Here is a 24,845-nt window from a genome sequence, read left to right on the forward strand (position 1 = left end):
GAAGTTTATCTAAATAATGTTCAATACTCAAAATCATTCATGCGGTTCTTTATCATACGAATTTATATAAAATTTATCTATCTAGAAATCAACATATATATCTAAAAAGCTAGCTTTGGAAAAGAGTTTTTATGATAAAAAAAATCTACTTCAATAGATATACCCCAGGCGTGGCTATACATAACATAGAAATCACACTGGAAAAGAATGAACAATTAGCTAGAGTAATAGGTGATATTGCGAAAGTAATTGCAAAAGAAGATTAAATCAACCATATTAAGATTATCTATCATCTGAAAAGGCCCATTTAATATATAAACATTGCTTAGCAATAATTGGACAAGTGAATAATTTTGACGTGAACCAAAAAACTTTGGGTAAAGACAGATCTAATATTGGCAAAATATACATTATATAGTAATAGTAGTTATAAATCCTACAGACCATCTCTATGAGGGCAATGAAGGCATGAAGGGAGAGCCCCAGTTGGTAGGAAAAAACCCACGATCCTTTGAAGTAGTCCTGCACTTAGAAGTAGAAAAAAAAATATATATATAATATATAATAATAATAATAATAATAATTTTATTCTTCAGCAATTTTACAAAATTACTCTGTCTAAATTATAGAGCAAAGTTCTCTTAAATTTTTGCAAGTGATATTCAAGATTTGTAAAATCTGAGTTATACAGCCAAAAATCACCATGAAGGGAGAAGCTATTCTTGTCCATGTAAATGGCTGTCAACTATTCTAATGCAGAGAAAGTACAAAGACATCAGGCTTGGCAGCAGCAGCACCACCAACAATAATAGGAGGGGAATAAGCTTAACCCACATGGTTGTCTTGTCCATCTCATATACATGAAGTTTAACTTGATGAGAGTTCAAAATGGATACCAGATTATTAGTCGACAATGTCAGGAACATTGAACGGTGACATTTTTCATTTGTTCTTTCCTGTTTCTAGCGAAGCAATGGCAGACTTGCACCCATGTTCCATAGCACAAGCTAATGAGAGAATAATTCCTCCATGCTGAGAAAGGTGCTATCTCGCTAGTGAGATTGGTAAGTGGTAATGTAACTGAACCAACACCTGCTGACCAACCAACAACATGGGCTGTAGGCATGAGAGAAATGCTGTTGCATTGAGTATCTCATTATCTGTAAGATCTTCGCAGACAGAAAAATCTACACAGACCGTCTTCCACCAATCGTATCATTACAAAATATCTTCCAAAATTTGCACCATCTTACATTCTCTGAGCGACAGAAAGGGAAACAGAACATAAACATCAAAGGGAGCAATAGGGATTATGCATAGTGATCATTCTCATGTCAATGAGTTCAAATGTGAGAACTGCCCATACAATAGTATCATCAGAGCATGCAAATACCGCATAACAGTTCAAATAACTTGGTGATTCCTTCTCACTTCACCTCCCACCATGTGGCGTCAGGAAGTGGGCTTGCAATCACAAGCAGGGCAAGAAGGCTAACTGTCAGTTTTCTCCATGTAGGAATGGTCAGAGGAACCTGATAGGAAGGATCCCAGACAATCAGGCTTTAGAAGCACTCTCACCCACTCAGTCGAAAAAGTCCATCTTCACGTCTGTGACATCAAGCTGCAGGATCTCTGCCCTGCAGCCTAAGATGGAACCAATACTACAAAAAACAAAAGCAATAATGTGCCACACAACCATAAAATAAGCAACTAAATTGCAATATTTATGATAATGATTCTTTAAATAAGAAGCAAGAAAACAATTTCAACCATTTCAGTATGGTCATTCTATAGAGGCTAATCCAACCTCTTCAAGATTCCATTTTCAACCCCCCTTTCAACTCATAGCTTGCTGTACCATATTTAAACAAAGATGATAAATCATATCTCAACAACCGAACCGACCATTCACATGAAAAAAGAATATATTTCTACAAGGAATGCTACAGGGTTTCAATAACGTATGGCATAACATGATTGGTGCAATTTATGGAATTAGCCAAATCAGCATTTGCGGGTCAAGTGACCTTTTCATGTGCGCATAACGGGCACCTCGAAACATTTACCTATCTCTACACTAAATAAATGCATGTAAATCTGCAATTTTTGCAGATCTATGCATGCTCAGACTCACTGGAAATCTACAGAATCAAGCAAATGCCACTCTGTTTCCACAATCACAAGGTTTCACAAGCAGCATCCTTCGAATTGTCACAATTAGTAGCAGTAGTATGTAGTTTAGTGCTCTTTATATGCAGACTCAGTTACCCAATCGCGACTAGATCCGAAAGTTCTCATCCATCTGTTGCTTTTCCCTTCCTTTGCTTCTTTAAGTTTCATATCTTCAAGTCTAGTCACTAAATATAGTAAAGCCCACATATAAAAATTCTAAATAAACATTGGCATGATGGAGACTGTTCCAATTTGGCTCTTCAATAATGCAGCTTCCTACAGAAAACATTTACCTTTTTTCGTCTCTCAGGATTCTTTCCAAATTCCAATACTAATGGGATCTCAAAGAGTTGCATTCTAGTTGCATGGAATTAGACTGTCTGACCAAAAATGCAGATCTTTCTACCTGGTAACAGAGGCAACAACAGGGTGTTATTTGTAACCATTATTTTTCTTGGTTGGTTAATTGGTCGCATTTTCTTCATGAAATGGGTTGGGTTTGTATTATTCTGGATACGCAGAATCATTCTATTCGATCTAACAAGTACCTTGTCTCAGAATTCTTTAATGTTTCACAGCAGACCCCTTTCTTGTTTCACAGAGGGTTTGGGGGTTTGGGTCAGCTTGAGATATCTGTAGAACCTCCATATACTTTTGTAGATCATAATTAACATATTATATTACTGGAGCGCAAATTACTTATATCAAAAAATGCATTATCTTTTACCTAGGATGAGTGCGTCCAAGATCTCCATGCACAAATTCTTTTATATATGTTCCAGCCTGCATTTGGGTAAAAAAAGTGAGAGCTCACATAAATGTATTAGTACTCCATAATCACAAGAAAAAAGGTGTCTGAGTAAAGATATACAATTTATGAATCTCTAAGATAAAAAAGGGTGTAGAGAACGATTACAAGGCACTGGATGACCCATTAATAAGAGTGATCGTAAAGCATGTCAAAATATAGAGAAAAACAGCTCAGCTCATAAGTTGGTACTATGGGCTCAAGCTGAAAGGCATTAGAAATAATATATGAATACTAAAAGAAAAATAAATATCCAGCTGCTATTTCGTAAGTCAATCGTTTTATGAATACTTCTACAAAAATACTTCTATATACATGGCATCATCATCCTTTTAAAAATTAAGCATGCTCTCCATCCTTATCCAAACTATTCATGCCAGCTTCATGGATCCCTTAACAAATAAAAACAAAATTATCACATAAAAAAAAACAATTTTACCTAAGAAATATATCTTTACCTGGGTACAAAGATGCAATAGAAAATATTGGCAGCTACCAGCAATTCTCTCAATGTTCATCCTGGATGAGGAATTTTCTATTGGTGAGTTTCAATGAAGAGCTTCCATATAATTGTAGTCAGACAAACACATGATACAACTAAAAACCTTGGGATTGGTTTAAGTTTTCTTCTCACCAATCAATTGTACAAACAGAATTCACTGCACAATAAAATAAAGGGATTTCCTCATTACCAATGTATGATTTTCTTCCTCTCCAATGGGCTTCGGCGGTGAAGCACCCTTATCGGGGTTCTTTGTATAATATCCTATGAATCAAGTAGAAGAACAAATTAAACAAGATAAGAGTCTCATCATAGAATAGGTAATTTCAAGCACCAATCTGTCTTTGTCAGCTAATGCATTACATACAAGATACTGGAGTGCACAAAACCTTGAAAAAATGATAATCCGTAACATATTACTAGAAATCATTCAGTAATCCTAACAAGAAGTTGGGAATGATCAAACTCAAAAAATTATATGGCTATTCTCGTAATACAAGTTTACCAAGTCCATGATTGCGAGAATTCTTTGTAATTCAAAAAAAAAAAACCTAGGATCTGATCCTGCCTAAAAGAGGTCTAAAGATCCTAGATTAATCAGCAGAGTATTTTCCAGCACAAAAGGAAACTGGAGGCAAAATGGGGAAAAGAGACAGGATGTTAATTCTATTAATTTGCATTCAAAAACGAGGTGCAATCCCTCAGTTTTCTAGTTGCTGATATAGTCATAGGAAACCTAAATTAACCAAGACCATGTTTCAAGGTTGGACAAAGGAGGTTAATGAACAAAGAGAGATTTTAATGTATGGTCCAGCCATGACAACATTTAAATTCTTATAGCAAATATATACTTGACTCCACTTTACTACAAGAGTACATACACAGATCTTACCAAGTCCTTTCTAGATGATATGCTATGCAAGTCCTCCTCAGTCAGTGCACGAGAAGTCCATACAAGAGCAGCATATTGCTTCTGCATGGATTCACAACCATTGTATGTCAAAAAATCTTAACTACAACAATATGATCTTCTCTTGTCAGATGTATTTTAAGATAAAACAAAATATGAATTTGATAAAGGATCTTCTGCAGACAAATATTGGAAAAATAACCTGTTTTTTGCCCTCGCCTTCACGCATTAGAGTCCATGCTTGGTTATTGACCAGCTTAAGGTTTCGCACTCTGACCTGTAAAGGGACATGCACAAGGATAGTTCAGGAGTCAGATGAAGCAGCATAAAATTTATTTTGTTCTATGATTCCACATCACATAATATTTAATAATTAGTAAACAGAAATTATGCATGTAGATTAATAACTCACGTATTTTTGTCTGAGTTGTTTATCTTTTCCGCAATTAGTTGAACATCAATCATAGAAGGCATGCAGTGTGCATTTGAAACTTCAACTAGGAAAGGGCGACAGATCCTAGCATCCTTACCTGAGTAGAAAGTTTGTTCAGTTAATCAAAACAAAAACAGTTATCAACTTTTCATAGTATAATCAAGTTTGTACATCAATATCTTCTCGGCCAGCAGCATGAAATTTGTAGTTGTCACCTTTACAGACAAGAAGAGCATTGCTCCCAACTATCTCCTGTTAAAAGGAAGCCATTAAACAAATAAGTGGCCAGTAAAAGCAAAAGGTTGGCTAAAAATTCACACTGACATATGATGGAGGGTTTTGGTTTCAAGGGTACTGCCAGACCTCAACGGATGCTTCACCCATTCTCTCATCATCAATTATCCAGCACGACTGGCTCACCCTTCGTGAGAACTGTACATGGAACAAAAAATATATTATACATGATTGTCTTGTGAAAGTGTTGCCACTTGCCACATTACTAAGATATCATTTCTTTTACACAAACTTCAATAAGTTCAAGCTAATTTTATCTGAGAAATACCAAGGTCAACAAAATGAAGGGCAAACAGAAAAGAGAAATTCTTGTTTGGATGTTCAAGAGAGTAACATTAAAGGTACACATTCACATATTACACTCTCTGATAAATAGGTACAGTAATTTACCATATTGTATCAAATTCTGTCTAAAATAAGTTAATTGTAACATTAAATTTTCTTCTAATTTTGACTTTCAGTCTCCAATATTGAAATTCATCTTAAAAAATACTAAGAATTCCGCTTTAATCTGAAGAAAAATCACAAGGCACCCATCCACCTACAAGGTGCTCAGTATGACATGAATCTCTAATCTATCTCCCTATCCAAATTCATAAAATTTTCTCTACAGAAGCTATCCTCTATTCTATTCCAGAAACGTTTGTTTTTATTTTTCACATCTTCTAGGCATTTACCTAATGAACTTCCTTCCAGATTTCCGAACTACAAAAAGAAAAGGCTAATTCCATCTAAACAGATTCGCCTTACAAATCCAAATCTGAAAGTGGTCCTTCGTAAGGTTGTCGTCAAAGTAGAAAATGGAAAGTATGTTGTGTTTTTAGTACTTCCATAAATTTTTCTTTGTATCCCTGCGTATAAGAAAAAAGATAAAGAGGCATCAAAGGTCCAAGACCTTAAGAATGCATACTAAGTTGCTTGAGGCAATTAGGAAAAACTCTAAATGATTCAGATGGAAAAGGGATCCATAAATGGTGCAAAAATCACAGATCAATGAGTATTCTTTCATGTCTATTCATATATCAGCTTAACTTTCACTTGAGAATAATTGTTCCACATGCAATGCACATTATTTATTCAAGACAATCGCAGTTGATAAATGGCTGTGTCACACTGATCAAGATCGTTTGGAATAAATCAATACATATATTCCTATTTAATCACATATATTCCTTCTCACCTCTTGTCATTTCATGGTGCATATCAAGGGGTCTATTTATTTTTAAAAAAGAAATGGTTCAAGTGCCAATAGCATGGTAAATGCCAGCTAGAGGCCAGCATAACATGTGCCACATGTCAAATTGATACATTGGACAACCTAGCACCCACAAATAAGCATAGGCACAGACAGCACTAGAATGCGCTCTAATGTGCGGGCAGGATACTTTGAGTTTTTTTTTCTCAATTTGATACTTCAAATTTCTAGTCTGATTACAATTTGTTCATGAATTAAAACAATTTCAAACTGCTATACAGTTTCATGTAATAAAAAAAAATAGGCATGTAAGCCTGCTGAACAATGTACAAAGTGTCTTTTTACCTACTATGACATCATACAATGCATTAACAGCATTCATGGCAATTCATAAAAGTAGATGATAATCATTCATAAAACATATGTTGTCATTAGAATTATATAAATCATGCTAAAGTACCACATTTTGTCCATTAAAATACAAAGACCAGCCTTGATTATACAATAATGATAAGACATATTGTTCAAGGTTTTCAAATCACATAGGTGGCACTAGATGTTGATCATTTTACAGGCCCAGGCAGAATGACTAAGCATCCAAGCAAGCAACTGAGTTTAAAATTTTGATTTATGCAATAATGAAAACTTTGATTAATTACTTTGTTTTACTTACTAATTTTTCTATTAATTGATTCGAAGTATTTAAACTTTAAAGCTTCTAACATAGCACATTCAAGCATCAATTAGTATTTAAGGAAACACATTATAAATGGACTTCACTTTCTTCTCTTGAAGTTCAGTTTTCCTTAAAGAGGAAAATAGTTAAAAAATTACATGCCTTGAGACAAATACGGGTCATGGACAGGTAACACCTGCTCAAGTGCCAACCTAGGTGCTTAAGCAGTTTCTTTGCCTAAAGGCCTAAAAAGTGCCAGGACCTAGGCAATTGAGTTGTCAAGTGCTCAAGGGAACCATCTCAATGCCTAGGCAAGGTCAACCTTGATGTGGTTATCAATTTTCCATGATGCAAATAATGGTCTTAACTCTTGAGTGTCGGCCGATACTAGGCCAATTTAGGCACCATGACATAGTTTGTCGTACCAATGCATAATGACCATACCATACCATACCGCTACTGAACCAGTATACGGTAAGGAGTATTGAGTGTCGATATGCCAAACCCGTTGCTGTATCGGACGTACGAACACATTAATAAGATGGTACCGGAACAAGATCTAGTACTGAGACAGCGAACCATGCACCATGCACCGGCTGACATAGGACCTATCAAGTGTCATTTATAATTTTAATTTAATAAAAATAATTCTTAAATCCTTTTTAATTTTTCTTTTTTTTTCCTTCTTTGGAATAGCCTCACACGTGTTGTGCTGGCTACCAGCCTACAATGTTACTTGGAAAGGGCACTAGCGTCCAATTTAGATGTCTCTCATAAAATCTTAAAAAGCTTGAAAACAATGATATAATTGTATAATGCTATATATAATGTATAATATATGTTATGGTTTGGGGTTTATTTGGAATCATCTTGATTTACAAATTATTTATGATGGCTTGAAAACATTTGGACTATAGGCAAGCAGTAGTTTTGAGCTATAACTTGGTTCAAACCCATGTTAGTCTAGCCCTTCTCCTAATGTGATTAGTGGGAGCCATAGGCCCACTATAGACAAAAGGGTTAGAGTGCACCATTATTTGGCGTCGCCCATCTGATCGGGATGGTGAACCCACTGGTCTCGCTTTCTCTCTCTCACTCCAATCCCCATTCATCCCAAAACCCTTGGTCATAAGATAGGAGGATAGTCACTAGTATCACCCGTTTATGCATTCGCGTCGCCCTCAAGAAAGCATCGAGAGTTAAGAGTGCCTGAATGTTGAATCATTACCATGGTTTTAGGACACCTCATAAAGGAAGAAGGAACATGCAAGTAAGGCTGCAAATGGGTCAGGTCGACCCGAGATCCGACCCGGCCCGACCCGCGTAGACCCGACCTGATCCAAATTTTAGGACCCGCGGGTCCGGGTCGGGTCCTAAAATTGGACCCGAATCATTTTCTGGGTCGGGTTTACCGAACGGACCCGACCCGACCCGAATAGACCCGAAGAGAGAGGGGGGAAAGCAAAAGAGAGTTTTTTTTTTCTTTTTTTTGTGTGGGTCGTGGCACTATTGGTCCGTCAGGGTCCTCTCTCAATCTATTACACTGTTGATACCTCTAGTGTCTCGGTAGCTGGCTTTTTTTTTCCTTCTGTTTTTTTGTTTCTGTTTTTTTAAACTTTTGCAGGGAGGAAGTGAGGGAACACTCAACTGAATATGGGTCATGTGCCAGTTTTCTGCAATGGAATTGGATTTTGGAAGAAGGTTTGGGATTTTTTTAGTCCTCGTGAGAGGGGAGCTGGGAGACACGAAGTTCCGTGTCCAATCAGTCATATGGACAAAAAATAGTGTGATATGAAATTTGGCTTGTAGACCGACTTACTAAGTCAGGGGTCATCTGTTCTAACTGGAGGTCAATTGCAAGTCTTTCAAGTCATGGGTCACCCAGCACCTCATAATTATGATATGACCAAATTAGATTTGTCCAAATTCTTTCCCAAAAGCATAAAGAAATTGAACCCGAACCCGACTCGACTCGGACCCGGATCCGACCCGGACCCAACTTGGATCCGACCCGACCCGATCTTCAACCGGGTCGGGTCTGGGTCCAAAATTAGGACCCAAACAAAAAACCGGGTCGGATCAGGGTCATCCAAGACCGGACCCGACCCGACCATGTGCACCCCTACATGCAAGCCCGATCTCTCCCCTCTCCTTTCTCCATCTCTCTTTCTTCTTTTGCTATTTCTTTTTCCTCTTTTTGTTTCTTCATTGGCCAAAGTGAGAGATAGGTGTCATGAATATTGAACCAAGCAAAGGAAAAGAGTTTGTCTATAGCATAATCCAAGCATGTCACATGTGTCATATCATGTCCATGCAGCAAAAATTTGATTTTTGACATGTCAAGTAACATACTAGTCAACATGCCCATACCAATGGCACTTAATTTTTCAGTTTAGAAGCTAATTACAAGCATGTCTCATTGTTGTCACCTCATCACTACAAAAAAAATGCTTGTCCCACTCTTAGACATCCTCGTCAAGCATCAAGTTCATGCAAATGGTGGTCCCAAGAAACTCTCAATACTATAGGAGCAGCCTTCAAGTTGTTAAAAATCAAAATGCAGTAAAACGTGCGATGTCTCGGTCAAAGTGAACAAAAAATAGATGTCATGCCCATTGTTGTATCAGCCAGCACATAACGGTCAATTTAAGCTTTACCTGGACTAGACTCCAAAAGGATGCCCTGCTTTTCACTAGTTCAAAGGAACAAAAGTCCAAAGGAAGGATGTAGAAACTAGAAGCAAGATGAAGGTGCCAATGAATAAAGCTACTTGTCCATTTAGTACCAATAATGGCTAGAAAAATTAAACTAGTAATCATGCTACAAAGTATTAAGAATGCAAAAGGGTGTTTTCGAACACAAAAAGCAAGGAGTACTAACTAGTTGCCTTATGGCACTAATTATATATTCAATGCTTAAGGCTCTAAGAAGATGGTATGATAAACAAACCCCCCCCCCCAACCTAATAATGGTTCTTAATCAGGTATTGAGGTTTTACATGCTTTATTAACGAAATGATACTTCACATTAAACAACCAAATGATATTGAACGCTTAGATGTTTTTAGAATTTGACGGATGGATCTAACTCTTAAAAAATAGTAGATCTGATTTCATATCCTGCAGAGAATCAATCTGCAATGCCAAAAGTGCAGTGAAGATGAAGAGTAGGAGCAGAAAAAGACAGAATAGTAAAAATTAGGGAAGATATAAAGCAAAGTAATAAGAAAAAAGCAGAAAGAAATAGAGGACAGAATAAGGATAGAAAGAGAGAGATAAGAAATTCCAAACCTGACCTAAAGTCTTTCATTCATTCAAAGCAAATAACATACAATGCTTTTTCATTCAATCCAAATAGATCCTTTTATAGACTTTACATGATTTACTTTCCAAGCAAACTAGGAATCTTGATACGCAATCAACTAATTCCCAAAAAAAAATCTGAAAAAACAAAATTCGGAATAGCACAATTATAGGAAGACACCTAAAACATTCAAAAATAAGATCATAATGATTTCATGAATTGTCCAACCCAACATATACCTAATATATGACTCTTTGATAACAATTCACTTAAACCAATTCTAGAAATTACCTAAATAAAAGTTTCCAAAAATGCAAAAAATTGAACTAAACTTTTCAATTTGCCACCATTTTGCCCCAGCAAATATCAATTATCATTAAGGATATAATGAACTTTGAGTAATGGAGGGATACTAAGTTGACAATTAATTACTAAAGAAGCTCAAATACTATGTAATCTCAACTTTCATAAACTAAAGTAGTTCCACAAAAAATTTCGAATACAAAAAGCCTTCAACCCAAAGGCGCTAAAGTTAGACTTCAGAAGAACTGATGATACCAAGATATATAAGCAAATTCAATATCTACAAAGCAATCAAGGCAGTGCATATTAAAAATAGAAGAAAATTGATGCCATATTAAATTGGTGGATGACGAGCTTATGCAGACAAAAAAAAATTTAAACAAAAAAGTTTTGCTGCCACACGCTCCAGCTGAGTACAGATCTGAAATAACATTCATGCAAATCTCAAGGTTAAGCAAAAAGGCACCCTGCTTCTGGCTCTGGAAAACCAAGTTTCTGAGAAGCATGCAGTTGACTTGAGTTGTTAAATAACTGGTACATAAGTCTTCACGTCTACCAATAATAGCATTGCACTCAGAGTTTTGATGCTTAGATGGCATTATGAAGCTTAAATGTTGTCCCAGGCATTGCTAAAAGGCATTTCAAGTGATTGGTCTTCTAATAAAGTGCCTTTGCTTGTTAGTCAGCTCAGGAGCACAATATCTCAGAGCATGACACTCAGAAATAAGAATGGGAACTCGGTCATTATATATAAAACATAGTATTTATTTGCAGCACCAAGCCATCCTTGCAGCATAGATTTGCCAACAAAAAGGAGAAAATTGAAGCGATGTAGATGAAAATTAGTATAGGATACACGTTACCCAGATTGGTAGTTAAAATGAGTTGAGATAAACAGTCAAGTTGAAATGGTGTCAAAAAGGCCATCAGCATACCTTCAAGTATCTACCACCAATATATATAGGCATTCTATAGCAAGTAGTCGTCAGCAGGCATGGTTTTAAGGCCTAGAAAGACAAAAGTGAATCAAAATATCATGATATAAAAACTTAAGATTCTTGACATAATTCCTTTTATGGAGAAGCTGTGCGAAACAAAGTTACTTCTGGTGGTATTACAAAATGTTCGCAGAAGGCATGGTCCAGCATGCTTTCAAGAGTTCTAAGAATGACCGAATCAGATTCACTGCAAAGGTGCTCATTAGAATTTTTTAAATTACTTTTGTGCGAGTCATCAAGACTATCCCTGTTGTCCTTTTTATCTGCAAATCATTATAAATCTCAGGAATAAGACAATATCAATAACTGATAAAAGAACAGAAAAAGTCAGGAGCCATGGTTATATATTATTTTTGAGATAAAGCTACAATAAAATATTAACAGAAACAACTTATTATTTGTTACTTTATATAAACCTACTTCCTGAACAGACTGCTTAGTAGTTATAGCTGTACCGCACGAGTAATAGTGAAAGATAAGAGATTGGTTCAATTTTGAGAATATGTTTCTATTTTTGCACCTGTTTGCTTCATTGGCATCTAGAAGATAGAAAATATGTTTTCACAAGGACTTAGGGTCATGCTAGACCCAGATGCACAAAATGATCATTCATAGCATTAGTTGAGCAGTGATGAAAATGTGAAGTTATAAGAGTAACAAGTAACTCTTTTACGAATATTTTTAGTTTACTGCAAGGTGCATAATGCAGATGGTATTTTCATCCTATGCGGAAAAAAAATTAAGTATTCTGCCAACTATCATAGAGTTTTAATTCCAAATAAGCTTGTTATTTGTCATTTTCCTTTATATTGCTTTTTTCTAGCAAAGCAAGGGTTTTAATATTTTATTGGATGTGAGTCATAGAGTTGGCTGGAATTAAGATATGTTGAATGTACATTCTCATGGGCAGATAAGCCTCCATCAACAATCATTTAACTAGAGGAAGTTTCCTCTGTATCACCCAACTATGTGTCTATTTGCCGATCAACCTTGAAATGAAAAGTAAGACAATATAACAACCTTAAGGATTCAATGACAAGGTTAAAAATATACATTAAGGACATTAAAACTCAGATTATTCAGCTCTTACTTTACAGTAAATGCAGATCGCATGGGATTAAAATATTAAGATAATTGAAGGGACAACTAGAATTGAAAAGAATCAATGGCCAAGACTACTTAAATAAGTTACTAAGGTGTCAGACTAGAAGATTTTTTTATGATTCAAGGTATTATCTCATACAACAATACTCATCCACACCTAAAATATTTTAAACAATTCCTATTCATTGTGTATACAAATCTACTATCGTTAGAAGCTTAAAAGAAATTGTAGTATTGTACCTATTAGGGCATAAGTAACATTTGTTCAACCATTTAAGAAGAAAAAGATATACCTGTTTTTTGTCTCTTGCAAGTATGATTATTTGCTAAAGAGCTTTGAAGCATTCTTGAAGCATCCAGATGAGAATAATTCACCGAATACGAAATAAATCAACACCAGATTTGACACCCTACAGAACAAATTTCAAGGAGGTTAGAAAGACATTGTAAAGCAGGTTTGCTCTTTAAGACGGATTAAAGCTGGTTGCTGGATGCTTGAATAAAGATTTAAAAGAAAGGTAAAACAGAAAAGAGTGCAAAGTACCAAGTGGTTTTCAAGGGATGTGTTAATTGATAATCTCAAGGCATCCTTCACAGAGATGTGCTGAGAAGGAATCTTATCCTTGAACCAATCTTCACAGTTATATTTCTTTTTCATGTACATCCTACAAAAATGGGAACATACTTTATTGTAGGCAGCTAATATTAATATTGCATCTTCAAGAGCAAATGAGCAATTAAAAAATTGGTACACCATGATTATTCAAAACACTAAATTTGGGAAAAAAGTAAAGAAGGGATGCATGCAATACTTATGGTTGCACAAATTTCAATTGACTGATATTCTTGGTTCCACAAAATAAGTTGAATATTAAAGGCTCACTCTCTCAACGCACCCCAAGAAGGTCACAGGTCATGCACTAGCCAACAGCATCACTGCCCCCAGACCACTACAACTGAGATCTGTTGACAGATAATCACTACCGGGGGGAAATAAATTGGAAAAAAAAAGTATCAACTTTGCACGTTATTTTTTCTTTTATAAGATAAGAAAGTACATGAACTATGCTCATTTAAAAAAATAATAATCTAAGTTAAGCATAATGCAATAAGGATCTCTGATAAAATTTTGTGGAGCAATGGACACAAAGGCAGAACCTTCAAAGGTCATGCTCTTTCTAAATACAACGCAAAACCTTCAAAGGTCATGATCATATGTGCAAGCCATTGGGTAAGAAGAAGAACCCAAGTAGTCAACATTACCATGCTTCAGTTCTATTTGACAGCCCAAGGACAGATGTAGAATTTTGGGCCCACACCAAGATCCTGGGGGGCTATCGGGCTGAATTTGGAATCAGAATCTCAATCAAAGTCTGAAATTGCTTGATATTTGAAAACTCAGTGCATACAAGCCTTAGGGTACTTCCAAAAACTGTTTGACGGATTTCCAGACGTAACAGTCAACGTTACCTTTTATTTTCTTTCTTTACCCTTTTCTTAAGTTTGAAAGTGATGGGCCACAGAAATCAGGTCTATTTACTTCTCTATTTGCAATTCCTTTTCTATGATCTCGATATAACTGTTCCACTCATCTGAAGTTTCTTGCTGACATTCAATATTGAGCAAGAATTCAATATAATTTGGCATGGTTATTGTCATGAAATAGGGGCTTGGCCCAAATTGGCCTGCCAATATTAGCTCATATTACATGGCAATGACACAATGAAAACATAGTACAGGGATGAGATCAATGAAAAATCATTTGCCTTAAGAACATGTAGACATACATAAAAATCTCTCTTACAATAGTAACTACATTTGTTATTAGAATCTCAAAGTTTACAATCTTTTGTACATTGCAAGGAGGTAAATGTCAATGGCCTCTCCATGTCGGGGGCCCAGTTCCAACACTTGTACCTGTGCTTTTCCCCTCTCAAACGACACTAAGAACAACTTGCTGGAATTTCACACAACTCTATGAGGAAAGGAGGGAGGGAAGGAGGGAGAGAGGGAGCTGATACAGGTACAGGTAAATTGGACTCAAGGCACAAGGGAAAAATCTTATACAACTACGCACTGATACAAAGGTGTTTCATAGCTTTTAGCCATGCAAACAGGCTGGTATGGGAATTCAGATATAGAATATTGAATGCACAACCAATAACTTTTATTGAGTGCACTCTCATGTTCATGATTTAATACCCTGCCAAAGCCCTTTTCAGTAAGCTAGTTGACACCATAAGCTCATGGAATTGCATATATAGGCTAAACTTAGAATTTCAATAAGGAAACAACAGTTCATAATCTATTAACCCTTAATCAATCACATTATTTAAATCCCATATCATCATGTGACAATGTGCACCTATGTTGTAAGTGATCTAGGAAACCAAATAACAAAAGCTACCATGTGATATTCAGATAAATCCATACTTATATGAAACTAGCGCATTAGTCTATCCACTGTAGCTGTATTACATATTAGTTCATGGAGACGCTAGATGCATATTGCCGAATTGGTTACTTATATGTATAGTCAGCAGGCACTTAATCAAACATCAAAGTCAAACAAAGATTTTCTCTGAAAATTATAAGAAAACATAATCTATACTATATTATAAAATGAGAGAGGAGTATGCTTCCATCTGTCAAATTGTTGACAAGATGTCATAAGAGCTGGAATGGGGATTCAGATACAAATTACTAGGTGCACAATCAATAACTTTTATTGAATGCAATAATATCACTGTCATGTCCAAGACTTATTACCCTGCCAAATTCTCTTTGAGTAAGTTCATTATCTATTTAACCTTAATCAATCACACTAATTAAATCCCATATCATCATGAGATAATTTGCACCAATGTTGTAAGTGAATTAGGAGACAGAATAACAAAAAATATCAAGAAATATAACTTATTGAAATAAATCCATCCTTATAGAAACTAGCACATTAGTCCATCCACTTTAGCTGTATCTCATATTAGTTCATGGAGGAGCTAGATGCATATTGCCCAACTGGGAACTTATATGTATAGTCAGTGGACACTGAATCAAACATCAAACAAAGACTTTGAAAAATATAAGAAAACATAATCTACACTATACTAGAAAATGAGAGAGGAGTATGCCAACATGATTTCGTCTGTCAACTTGCTGATAAGCTGTCATAAGATTTAGTAAGTATAACTTTAATGGAAATGATATCTTAAAAGGGAATAAAGGAGAAATGAACAGCTAGGACATGTGTATAATGTAATTTTTTCTGAGAACTTTCATCTACAAATAAGTCCAATTGTACACTTTCCTCACTTCCTCCTTGTTTATGAAACAAACTCAAGCACCCGGGAGATTTTAAATCCTAGCAGTCCCATTTTATATAAAAATAAGGAGGGAGGGGGGGAGGAGGTGCAATCATCTCCCAGGAGATCCAAAATTCTAGGTGAAGATCTGATTTATTTTTATAACCATGACATTATTTATTAATTTCTCTCAAAAATGAATTGCATGTGCACCGCTGCTAGTAAACTTAACATACATACATTCATGCATACATACATATGTATGTAGGTAAGTATGCATGTGTGCGGCTTATGCGCGACATGCATATGTTTATTAAAATTTGAGATTAAATAATATTCTTTTAAAAATCACATGTACTTGATTTTACAATCTCATCCACCCTCTTTAACCTATTCTAAGTACCTTACTAGTGGATCTCATTGGGCATTTTTTCTGTCCTGTATATCAATCATAAGCACCCACATGAAATCTCATGACTTGAATTATGCAACCCAGCTACGGAACAGTCAATGAATGAAACTAGCCCCTTAAATCAGGACCATGCAATCAATGTATGTGAGAAGTCTTTCCTGATTGTATTTTCAACTAGATGTATATTAATCTACAACTATATTAGTCGTGTTAATACCAAAGTAGCCAAACACAACATAAAACACCACTAACAAATTGCAGTCATATAAGAGACCTCAGACTCATCACAAGCTGTGACCCATTTTAAGAACAAGGAAATAGACCTCTGATTTTCTTATGGCTGCCAAACAGCAAATCAATAATTTTTCAACAATATTTCTTATAGAACTTTGGTATCTTGTACCCTTCTAGAAATATCACTTTTAACATATTATAAATTCAATATGAATGGATAACAAGAACAAATCATCTCATTTATGCCTCATAAATGTGTGGTATACATAGAACCATGGTTTTATGAGGGCAACAATTCCAACATGGACACTCAAGCGGCCTGACACAAGGTGGCATGCAATTTAGCTGCAGACATGCACAACCAAAGCCTACCCAAGTTCAAGTATAATTCAAGCGAGTTCATCTCTCATGCCTCTTCAATCTTCTTCCAGCTTTATTCTTTGTTAATGTTTGTACAGGCTCGTAGTTTGTCAGTTTAATTCTGTCTCTTAGACTTTGTAAGATTATCTGCTGCATGTGTTAATGACCAATTTATTACCAATCAAAAGAAACCATTAGTATTACTTAGGATAATAGATTGGTTGAGATCAATCAAGATACAATTGTTCAAAACCAATTTATTTTCCAGCAGAAGCGACAGAAATAGCCTAAATGGAACAAGAAACAGCATGTCTTAAGCAAATATAATCATGTTAGACATCTATTGATAATCTTGTATATGTTTTCTGTTAGTGAGATCATTTGTCAGTACAAATCAGTACAATGCACATGCTATACCAAGGTCTTATCAGTATGGGCATAACAGGCTAAATTTCAATAGTTAACTAATCATTAACAACCAAAGGGACAATTTTCAGTAACCTACTTCAAAATTATCTCAAACTTTATAGTGAGAGATTGATATCCATATGCAATTTCCTACATTTTTTTCTTGGTCTTTTTTTTGTCATTGTAAATTGAGAAAATTCACAAACATTTAGACTCCTAGTTGCTATTATGTTTTACTGCTGTTATTCAGTCTTTAAAAATGATAAAGAAGATTGAGAAAGTTTTGTAGTTTCCAAAGATAAAGATTTTACATTATGAACTGTCCATTGATAAACAATAACCAACAAATTCATAACGGCACACAGCATTAGATGCTTTACCTATATTCCTATAAAAAACAACATCAGTCGCTATTGCATGCTTTCTTCTCCATCATGTTAAAACTTCCATCCAGATTTGTCAGTGGTCCCTTGCTCTTTCCAGACCTTCAACGCATAGGTAAGTGGTTCTTTTTTAAATCGAAATCCGTAAATGGAACTGATTAAAGAGAGGGACACAATCTTTGCATAATAGGATATCTCAAAGTGCAAGAACTGGTTTAATTATCCTGGTAACTCATATAAAATTATGCATTATGTAAATAATTTCTATGTAATAAGGATTGTAATCCGATTTTACGCCACTTAATCCAATCACCAACAAGCAAAGCAGCCTGAAGTTTGAATCTTGCAGGCTGCACTAAACAGTTATGATCTTTCAAAGTGCAGCAGTGATTAAAGGAAAAAGGTATTTTGCTTTACAGAGTGATGCAGCATGAATAGATACAAAATCATCCTCTAAATGCCAGAAAATGCACACATCAGATCCACATGAAGATAAACATGCACATATATGCATGTAACAAAATTAAATTAATCGAAACTAAAGGTATAACAACAGCAGTAGTTTAGCATCTTAAAAGAAGCACAACAGCAAAGCTTCACAAAAATATTGAAATGCCCCTCAATTTAACAAAATTTTCATCTAAAACAACATCATGGCTTAAGACTAACAGCCACAAGTTTAAATTATATTTTCTCCTATTTACTCATTATTTAACATGATAATCTTTAAAGCATCGCAATAATTAAAACCATCCTTGTGACTTGTGAGCCAAATAATAATAATAATAATATGAACTTTCTCATACGTAAGTAACCATGATAATAAATGCATAAAAAAAATCAACATAAACGTCATAAAAAGGAATCAGTTGCGACCAAGGTCCGCCGTACCGGTACCGGTCGGCGTACCGATGGCCGGCCGGACCGGTACGGTACCAGTCCGGTACGTACCGGCCGGTACCGTGAGCCAGACATTTGGATTTTTCTTTTTTTTAAATGTTGTCTCTGTTGGATCTTAAATTAAGTGAAGATTGATGTTTTTTATTGCTTTTTCATGATTTTTGATGTTTTTATGTTTAAATTTAGGGTTGAAATTTGAAATGTTTTCCTCCCGTTCAAAATGATAAAATGATACACATAAAATATCTTCAAATTAAGATACAATCATTTACATATATTTAAAGCACTCTTGGATATCTTAAATCGGAACGAGTGCCGATGGCTCTCGTAGATATTCGGATCATAAGTATAATCAGGAGGAGGCAAATCAACCCAATCAGAAGGAACATGCGCCCGGTTATAAGAACTGTCGGATCTCTCGCTCATGCTCTGGCTCTGAGAGGTGTCCTCTGATTGTGTAGGGGCCCATCCAAATATGGCGGAAGCAAAATCAATAGAATAGAAGAGAGAAAAAGAAAAGTCGACCAACCGATCGAAAAGTGTTTTTCGAACGGATTTGATCCTCTCTGCTCGAGCGAAGCGTCTAATGCACCATATCCATATTCGTCAATGATGTTGATGTACGACCGGCCATGTGCTGCATCTACCTTCATAATCTGATCCTTTGTCTTGACCATCATGTGATACAAAAACGCCATCTGGGTGTAGATCTCGCCATCTACGGCCCGCAGCATTTCATATAATGGTTTGATAGCCTTGACTATTGTAGTAGCCCGCTGCCAGAATGGCTGTCTCGTCACCAAGTCTTCTATCTTGCTCCCTTCAGTGCCGGCATAAGAATATCTACTATCATACCACTCGGGACTGGCAAACATCTGACGTAGGGCTCCTCTCTTCTCGAGTATGCTATCAAGTGCGATGAAGTTGGTAGCAAACCGTGTGACTCCTGGTCTCAGAATCTCTTCCCCTGCATACTTTCTCATCAGTGAAAGGATCCAGTTATGGTTATAAATATACCTGGTAATGCGTTGGGTTGTCTCCACCGTTTGTTGTACCCTACGGATCTTTCCAATGTCCATTAACATGAGATCAATATAATGTGCAGTAAATGAGGTCCAGAAAATATGTGGTCGCCGCTTCATCAAGACCTGCCCGACAGCCTTATATTGCGGCTCATTATCAGTAACGACCTGCACGGCATTCTCCTCTCCTACCAGATCAATCACATCCTCCATAAGTTTCAGCATGTACGCGGTGTTGTGCACATAAGCCGAAGCATCAACCGACTTGTGGAAGAAGGTCTTAGCATCACAATATGTCAGGAAGTTGATGATGCTCCGTCTGGTCGGACCGGTCCAACCATCGCACATGATGGTTAGTCCATATATGGGCCACTTGCTCTTGTAGGAGTCAATCCAATTCTCCAGCTCCTCGTTATTGTTGTCAAGAAGCTCACCGTATATGTCTTTCGGGTCTGGAGGAACTACACCGGGACCGGCAGCTTGTATGGTGGCAATGGCAGACCTGTAGTATATATTGTCTGCACATTTGCTGGGAATGTGGCTGAAGTGAAACCAGGATCCAATAGCTCGCCACATAGTTTTCTTCTTATCTTTCATCCACATTGTGTCTACCCTCTGCTGCCTTGAATCTCTGCTGGAGAGACATGCGGATCTACATCATGAATTGTCGCTCCTTGTGGAATTCCTCTAGATGACTTCTTTCGGCTACCAAAACTATCCAGCATAGATGCAATCCGGCCACGTTCTTTGCCGACGCCCTCCCTGACTGAAGTTGTCCTCAAGAACTCTGGATCTTGTCTAGTGCTCCTAGAACCGCCACCCGACTCGTATGTAGAGGGCCCAAATCGAGCCCTATGCCTGGCCACATTCTCCTGCTGTCACTGATCATCCAGGCTTGCATGCATGGCCGCCTGAATATCTGCCTCCTCCTCATCTAGATCCTCAATCTCCTCTGGCTTCCTAGAGTGATAGGAAGGTGGCTCTGCCGCTCGGCGATCGACCTCTGCCTTCTTCTTGGAAGCCATCTCTTTCGCTTCTTTGACCTCAGCGAGATTCTGCCTCATCAGCACACGAATCTCGCTAGGACAATTCGGGCACGTAGCAACCTCACTGGAATTTTCGGCTAAGTGTTACTTCAACCTGGTTATCCCTCCTTCCTTGAAAATCTTGTCGTAAAAGTTGCATTGAAACTGGTGTCGTTGCCCCTCTCTTCCAAGTCTTCGCCCATAAGACCAACCAATATCACGCTTTGTAGGGTTCGTTTTTCTTGATGGCTCCATTTCTATCATAAATGTACAACTTATCAAAAAATTAAGCTAATAAAGTAAATTTTCGCATTATCTTATTTTTTAAGTAATTTATAAAGTATTTTTTTTAAGTTACTTATTAACAAAATTAATGAAATAACATAGGACAAAAAAACCGCACCTTAAATAGTCTCCGCTGGATTTTTTGGGCAGGACTTCCTCCTTCAATTTGTGGGCTATCTCTCAAATCTTCCCATCTCTGATTACTGTTCAGAGGTTCACTGAATTTGAGTTACTCTGGACAAGTCAATCTCTCTGAAACACTTCTGGATTTGAGTTACTCTGGACAGAGCCTCTCGTTCGGTTTTTATAACCGAACGGGTGAGGAGGAAGGCGAGGTGCAGACAGGGCGACAGGCCTCTCCCCTCGGCGAGAGGCCACTTCGGTTTTTGTGTTGTCAAATCTAAAAAAGAAGTGGCCTCTCGGCCACTTCTTTTTTTCAAAAAAAAACAACAAAAAAGAAGTGGCCTAGAGGCCACTTCTTTTTTTGATTTGACAACAAAGAAGTGGCCTCTCGGCCACTTCTTTGTTTCCTGAAAGAACGGAAAGGCCACTTCTTCCTTTTCCATCAAAAAAAAGCTGTGGCCGACAGGCCATAGCTTTTTCTTTTTTGGAAAGAAGTGGCCCGTGGCCACTTCTTTGGAAAACCACGTGCCGCGCGGTGGTTTCAAAAGCCACAGCACCTCGCGCTGTGGTTCATAAAAAAAATCGTATCGGTACGAACCGGCCGATACCGCTTGGTACGAATTTTTTTTTTTTATGAACCACAGCGCGAGGCGCTGTGGTTTTTGAAACCACCGCGGAAACCACGCGCCGCACGTGGTTTCCCAAAAAAGTGGCCATGGGCCACTTCTTTCCAAAAAAAAAAGTTGTGGCCTGTCGGCCACAGCTTTTTTCGGATGGGAAAGGAAGAAGTGGACCACTTCTTCCTTTCAGGAAACAAAGAAGTAGCCGAGAGGCCACTTCTTTGTTGTCAAATCAAAAAAAGAAGTGGTCGAGAGGCCACTTCTTTTTTTGATTTGACAACACAAAAACCGAAGTGGCCTCTCGGCCGAGAGGCCTGTCGCCCTGTCTGTACCTCGCCTTCCTCCTCACTCGTTCGGTTATAAATAACCGAACAAGAGGCTCTGTCCAGAGTAACTCAAATCCAGAAGTGTTTCAGAGAGATTGGCTTGTCCAGATTATCTCAAATTCAGTGAGCCTCTGAAGAGTAATCAGAGACGGAAAGATTTGAGAGATAGCCTACAAATTGAGGAAGAGGTCCTGCCCAAAAAATCCAGCAGAGACTATTTAAGGTGCGGTTTTTTTGTCCTATGTTATTTCATTAATTTTGTTAATAAGTAACTTAAAAAAAATAGTTTATAAATTACTTAAAAAATAAGATAATGCGAAAATTTACTTTATTAGCTTAATTTTTTGATAAGTTGTACATTTATGATAAAAATAGAGCCATCAAGAAAAACGAACCCTACAAAGCGTGATATTGGCTGGTCTTATGGGCGAAGACTTGGAAGAGAGGGGCAACGACACCAGTTTCAATGCAACTTTTGCGACAAGGTTTTTAAGGAGGAGGGGTAACCAGGTTGAAGCAACACTTAGCCGGAAATTCCGGTGAGATTGCTACGTGCCCGAATTGTCCTAGCGAGATTCGTGTGCTGATGAGGCAGAATCTCGTTGAGGTCAAAAAGCGAAGGAGATGGCTTCCAAGAAGAAGGCGGAGGTCGATCGCCGAGCGGCAGAGCCACCTTCCTATCACTCTAAGAAGCCAGAGGAGATTGAAGATCTAGATGAGGAGGAGGCAGATATTCAGGCGGCCATGCATGCAAGCCTGGATGATCAGTGGCAGCAGGAGGAGGTGGCCAGGCATAGGGCTCGATTTGGGCCCTCTGTATACGAGTCGGGCGGCGATTCTAGGAGCACTAGACAAATCCAGAGTTCTTAAGGACAACTTCAGTCAGGAGGGCGTCGGCAAAGAACGTGGCCGGATTGCATCTATGCTGGGTAGTTTTGGTAGCCGAAAGAAGTCATCTAGAGGAATTCCACAAGGAGCGACAATTCATGATGTAGATCCGCATGCTCTCTCCAGCAGAGATTCAAAGCAGCAGAGGGTAGACACAATGTGGATGAAGGATAAGAAGAAAACTATGTGGCGAGCTATTGGATCCTGGTTTCACTTCAGCCACATCCCAGCGAATGTGGCAGACAATACATATTACAGGTCTGTCATTGCCGCCATACAAGCTACCGGTCCCGGTGTAGTTCCTCCAGGCCCAAGGACATATACGGTGAGCTTATTTACAACAATAAGAAGGAGCTGGAGAATTGGATTGACTCCTACAAGAGCAAGTGGCCCATATATGGACTAACCATCATGTGCGATGGTTGGACCGATCCGACCAGGCGGAGCATCAACAACTTCCTGACATACTGTGATGCTAAGACCTTTTCCACAAGTCGGTTTGATGCTTCGGCTTATGTGCACAACACCGCGTACATGCTGAAATTTTGGAGGATGTGATTGATCTAGTAGGAGAGGAGAATGTCGTGCAGGTCCGTCACTGATAATGAGCCGCAATATAAGGCTGTCGGGCAGGTCTTGATGGAGCGGCGACCACATATTTTCTGGATCCCATGTGCTGCACATTGTATCGATCTCATGTTGATGGACATTGGAAAGATCCGTAGGGTGTAACAAACGGTGGAGACAGCCCAACGCATTACCAGGTATATTTATAACCATAACTGAGTCCTTTCACTAATGAGAAAGTATGCAGGGGGAGAGATCTGAGACCAGGAGTCACACGGTTTGCTACCAACTTCATCGCACTGATAGCATACTCGAAAAGAGAGGAGCCCTACGTCAGATGTTTGCCAGTCCCGAGTGGTATGATAGTAGATATTCTTATGCGGCACTGAAGGAGCAAGATGGAAGACTTGGTGACGAGACAGCCATTCTGGCAGCGGGCTACTACAATAGTCAAGGCTATCAAACCATTTATGAAATGCTGCGGCCGTAGATGGCGAGATCTACCCCCAGATGGATTTTTGTATCACATGATGGTCAAGGCCAAAGGATCAGATTATGGAGGCAGATCCAGCACATGGCCGTCGTCATCAACATCATTGACGAATTGGATATGGTGCATTAGATTTGCTTTCGCCATATTTGGATGGACCCCTACACAATCAGAAGACACCTCTCAGAGCCAGAGCGTGAGCGAGAGATCCGACAGTTCTTTATAACCTGGCGCACATTCCTTCTGATTGGGTTGATTTGCCTCCTCCTGATTATACTTATGATCCGGATATCTACGAGAGCCATCGGCAACTCGTCCCGATTTTAGATATCCAAGAGTGCTTTAATATATGTAATGATTGTATCTTAATTTGAAGATATTTTATGTTGTATCATTTTATCATTTGGAACGGGAGAAAAACATAACATGCATCATCTATGTTTCAAATTTCAACCCTAAATTTAAAAATAAAAACATCAAAAATCATGAAAAAGCAATAAAAACATCAATCTTCACTTAATTTAAGATCCAACAGAGAACATTTAAAAAAAAAAATCCAAATGTCTGGCTCGCGATACGGCCGGACCGTACCGGTCCGGCCGGCCACCGGTATGCCGACCGATACCGGTACGGCGGACCTTGGTTGCGACATTGAAAATTATCTAAATTTCTGGCATCTCATAACAGCATAGTGCATAACTTTCATAAACTGATGAAACATTTATCATTTAAAAAGAGCATATTTTTCATTTGTCCTAATATTAAAAAAAAATGTAGCACCTTTTTACTCTATGAGTTTAAA

General features: G+C 37.7%; 1 protein-coding gene across 1 annotated transcript; it reads right to left on the reverse strand.

The window, feature by feature from the left end:
• Positions 1–1,125: 1,125 nt before the first annotated feature.
• LOC120110024 (tRNA pseudouridine synthase Pus10-like) lies at positions 1,126–18,588 on the reverse strand. The gene is given in 15 exon segments (XM_039123988.1): positions 1,126–1,661; positions 2,900–2,955; positions 3,439–3,499; positions 3,673–3,746; positions 4,375–4,455; positions 4,595–4,669; positions 4,801–4,904; positions 4,907–4,922; positions 4,997–5,077; positions 5,189–5,257; positions 11,532–11,603; positions 11,700–11,857; positions 13,081–13,108; positions 13,243–13,363; positions 17,795–18,588. Coding segments are annotated over 14 exon segments (1,074 nt in total). The 5' UTR covers position 13,363; positions 17,795–18,588; the 3' UTR covers positions 1,126–1,582.
• Between the last annotated feature and the right edge of the window lie 6,257 nt (positions 18,589–24,845).

This window comes from Phoenix dactylifera, chromosome 2 (genome assembly GCF_009389715.1).
Source record: "Phoenix dactylifera cultivar Barhee BC4 chromosome 2, palm_55x_up_171113_PBpolish2nd_filt_p, whole genome shotgun sequence".
In the NCBI taxonomy this organism is placed as follows: Eukaryota; Viridiplantae; Streptophyta; class Magnoliopsida; order Arecales; family Arecaceae; genus Phoenix; species Phoenix dactylifera.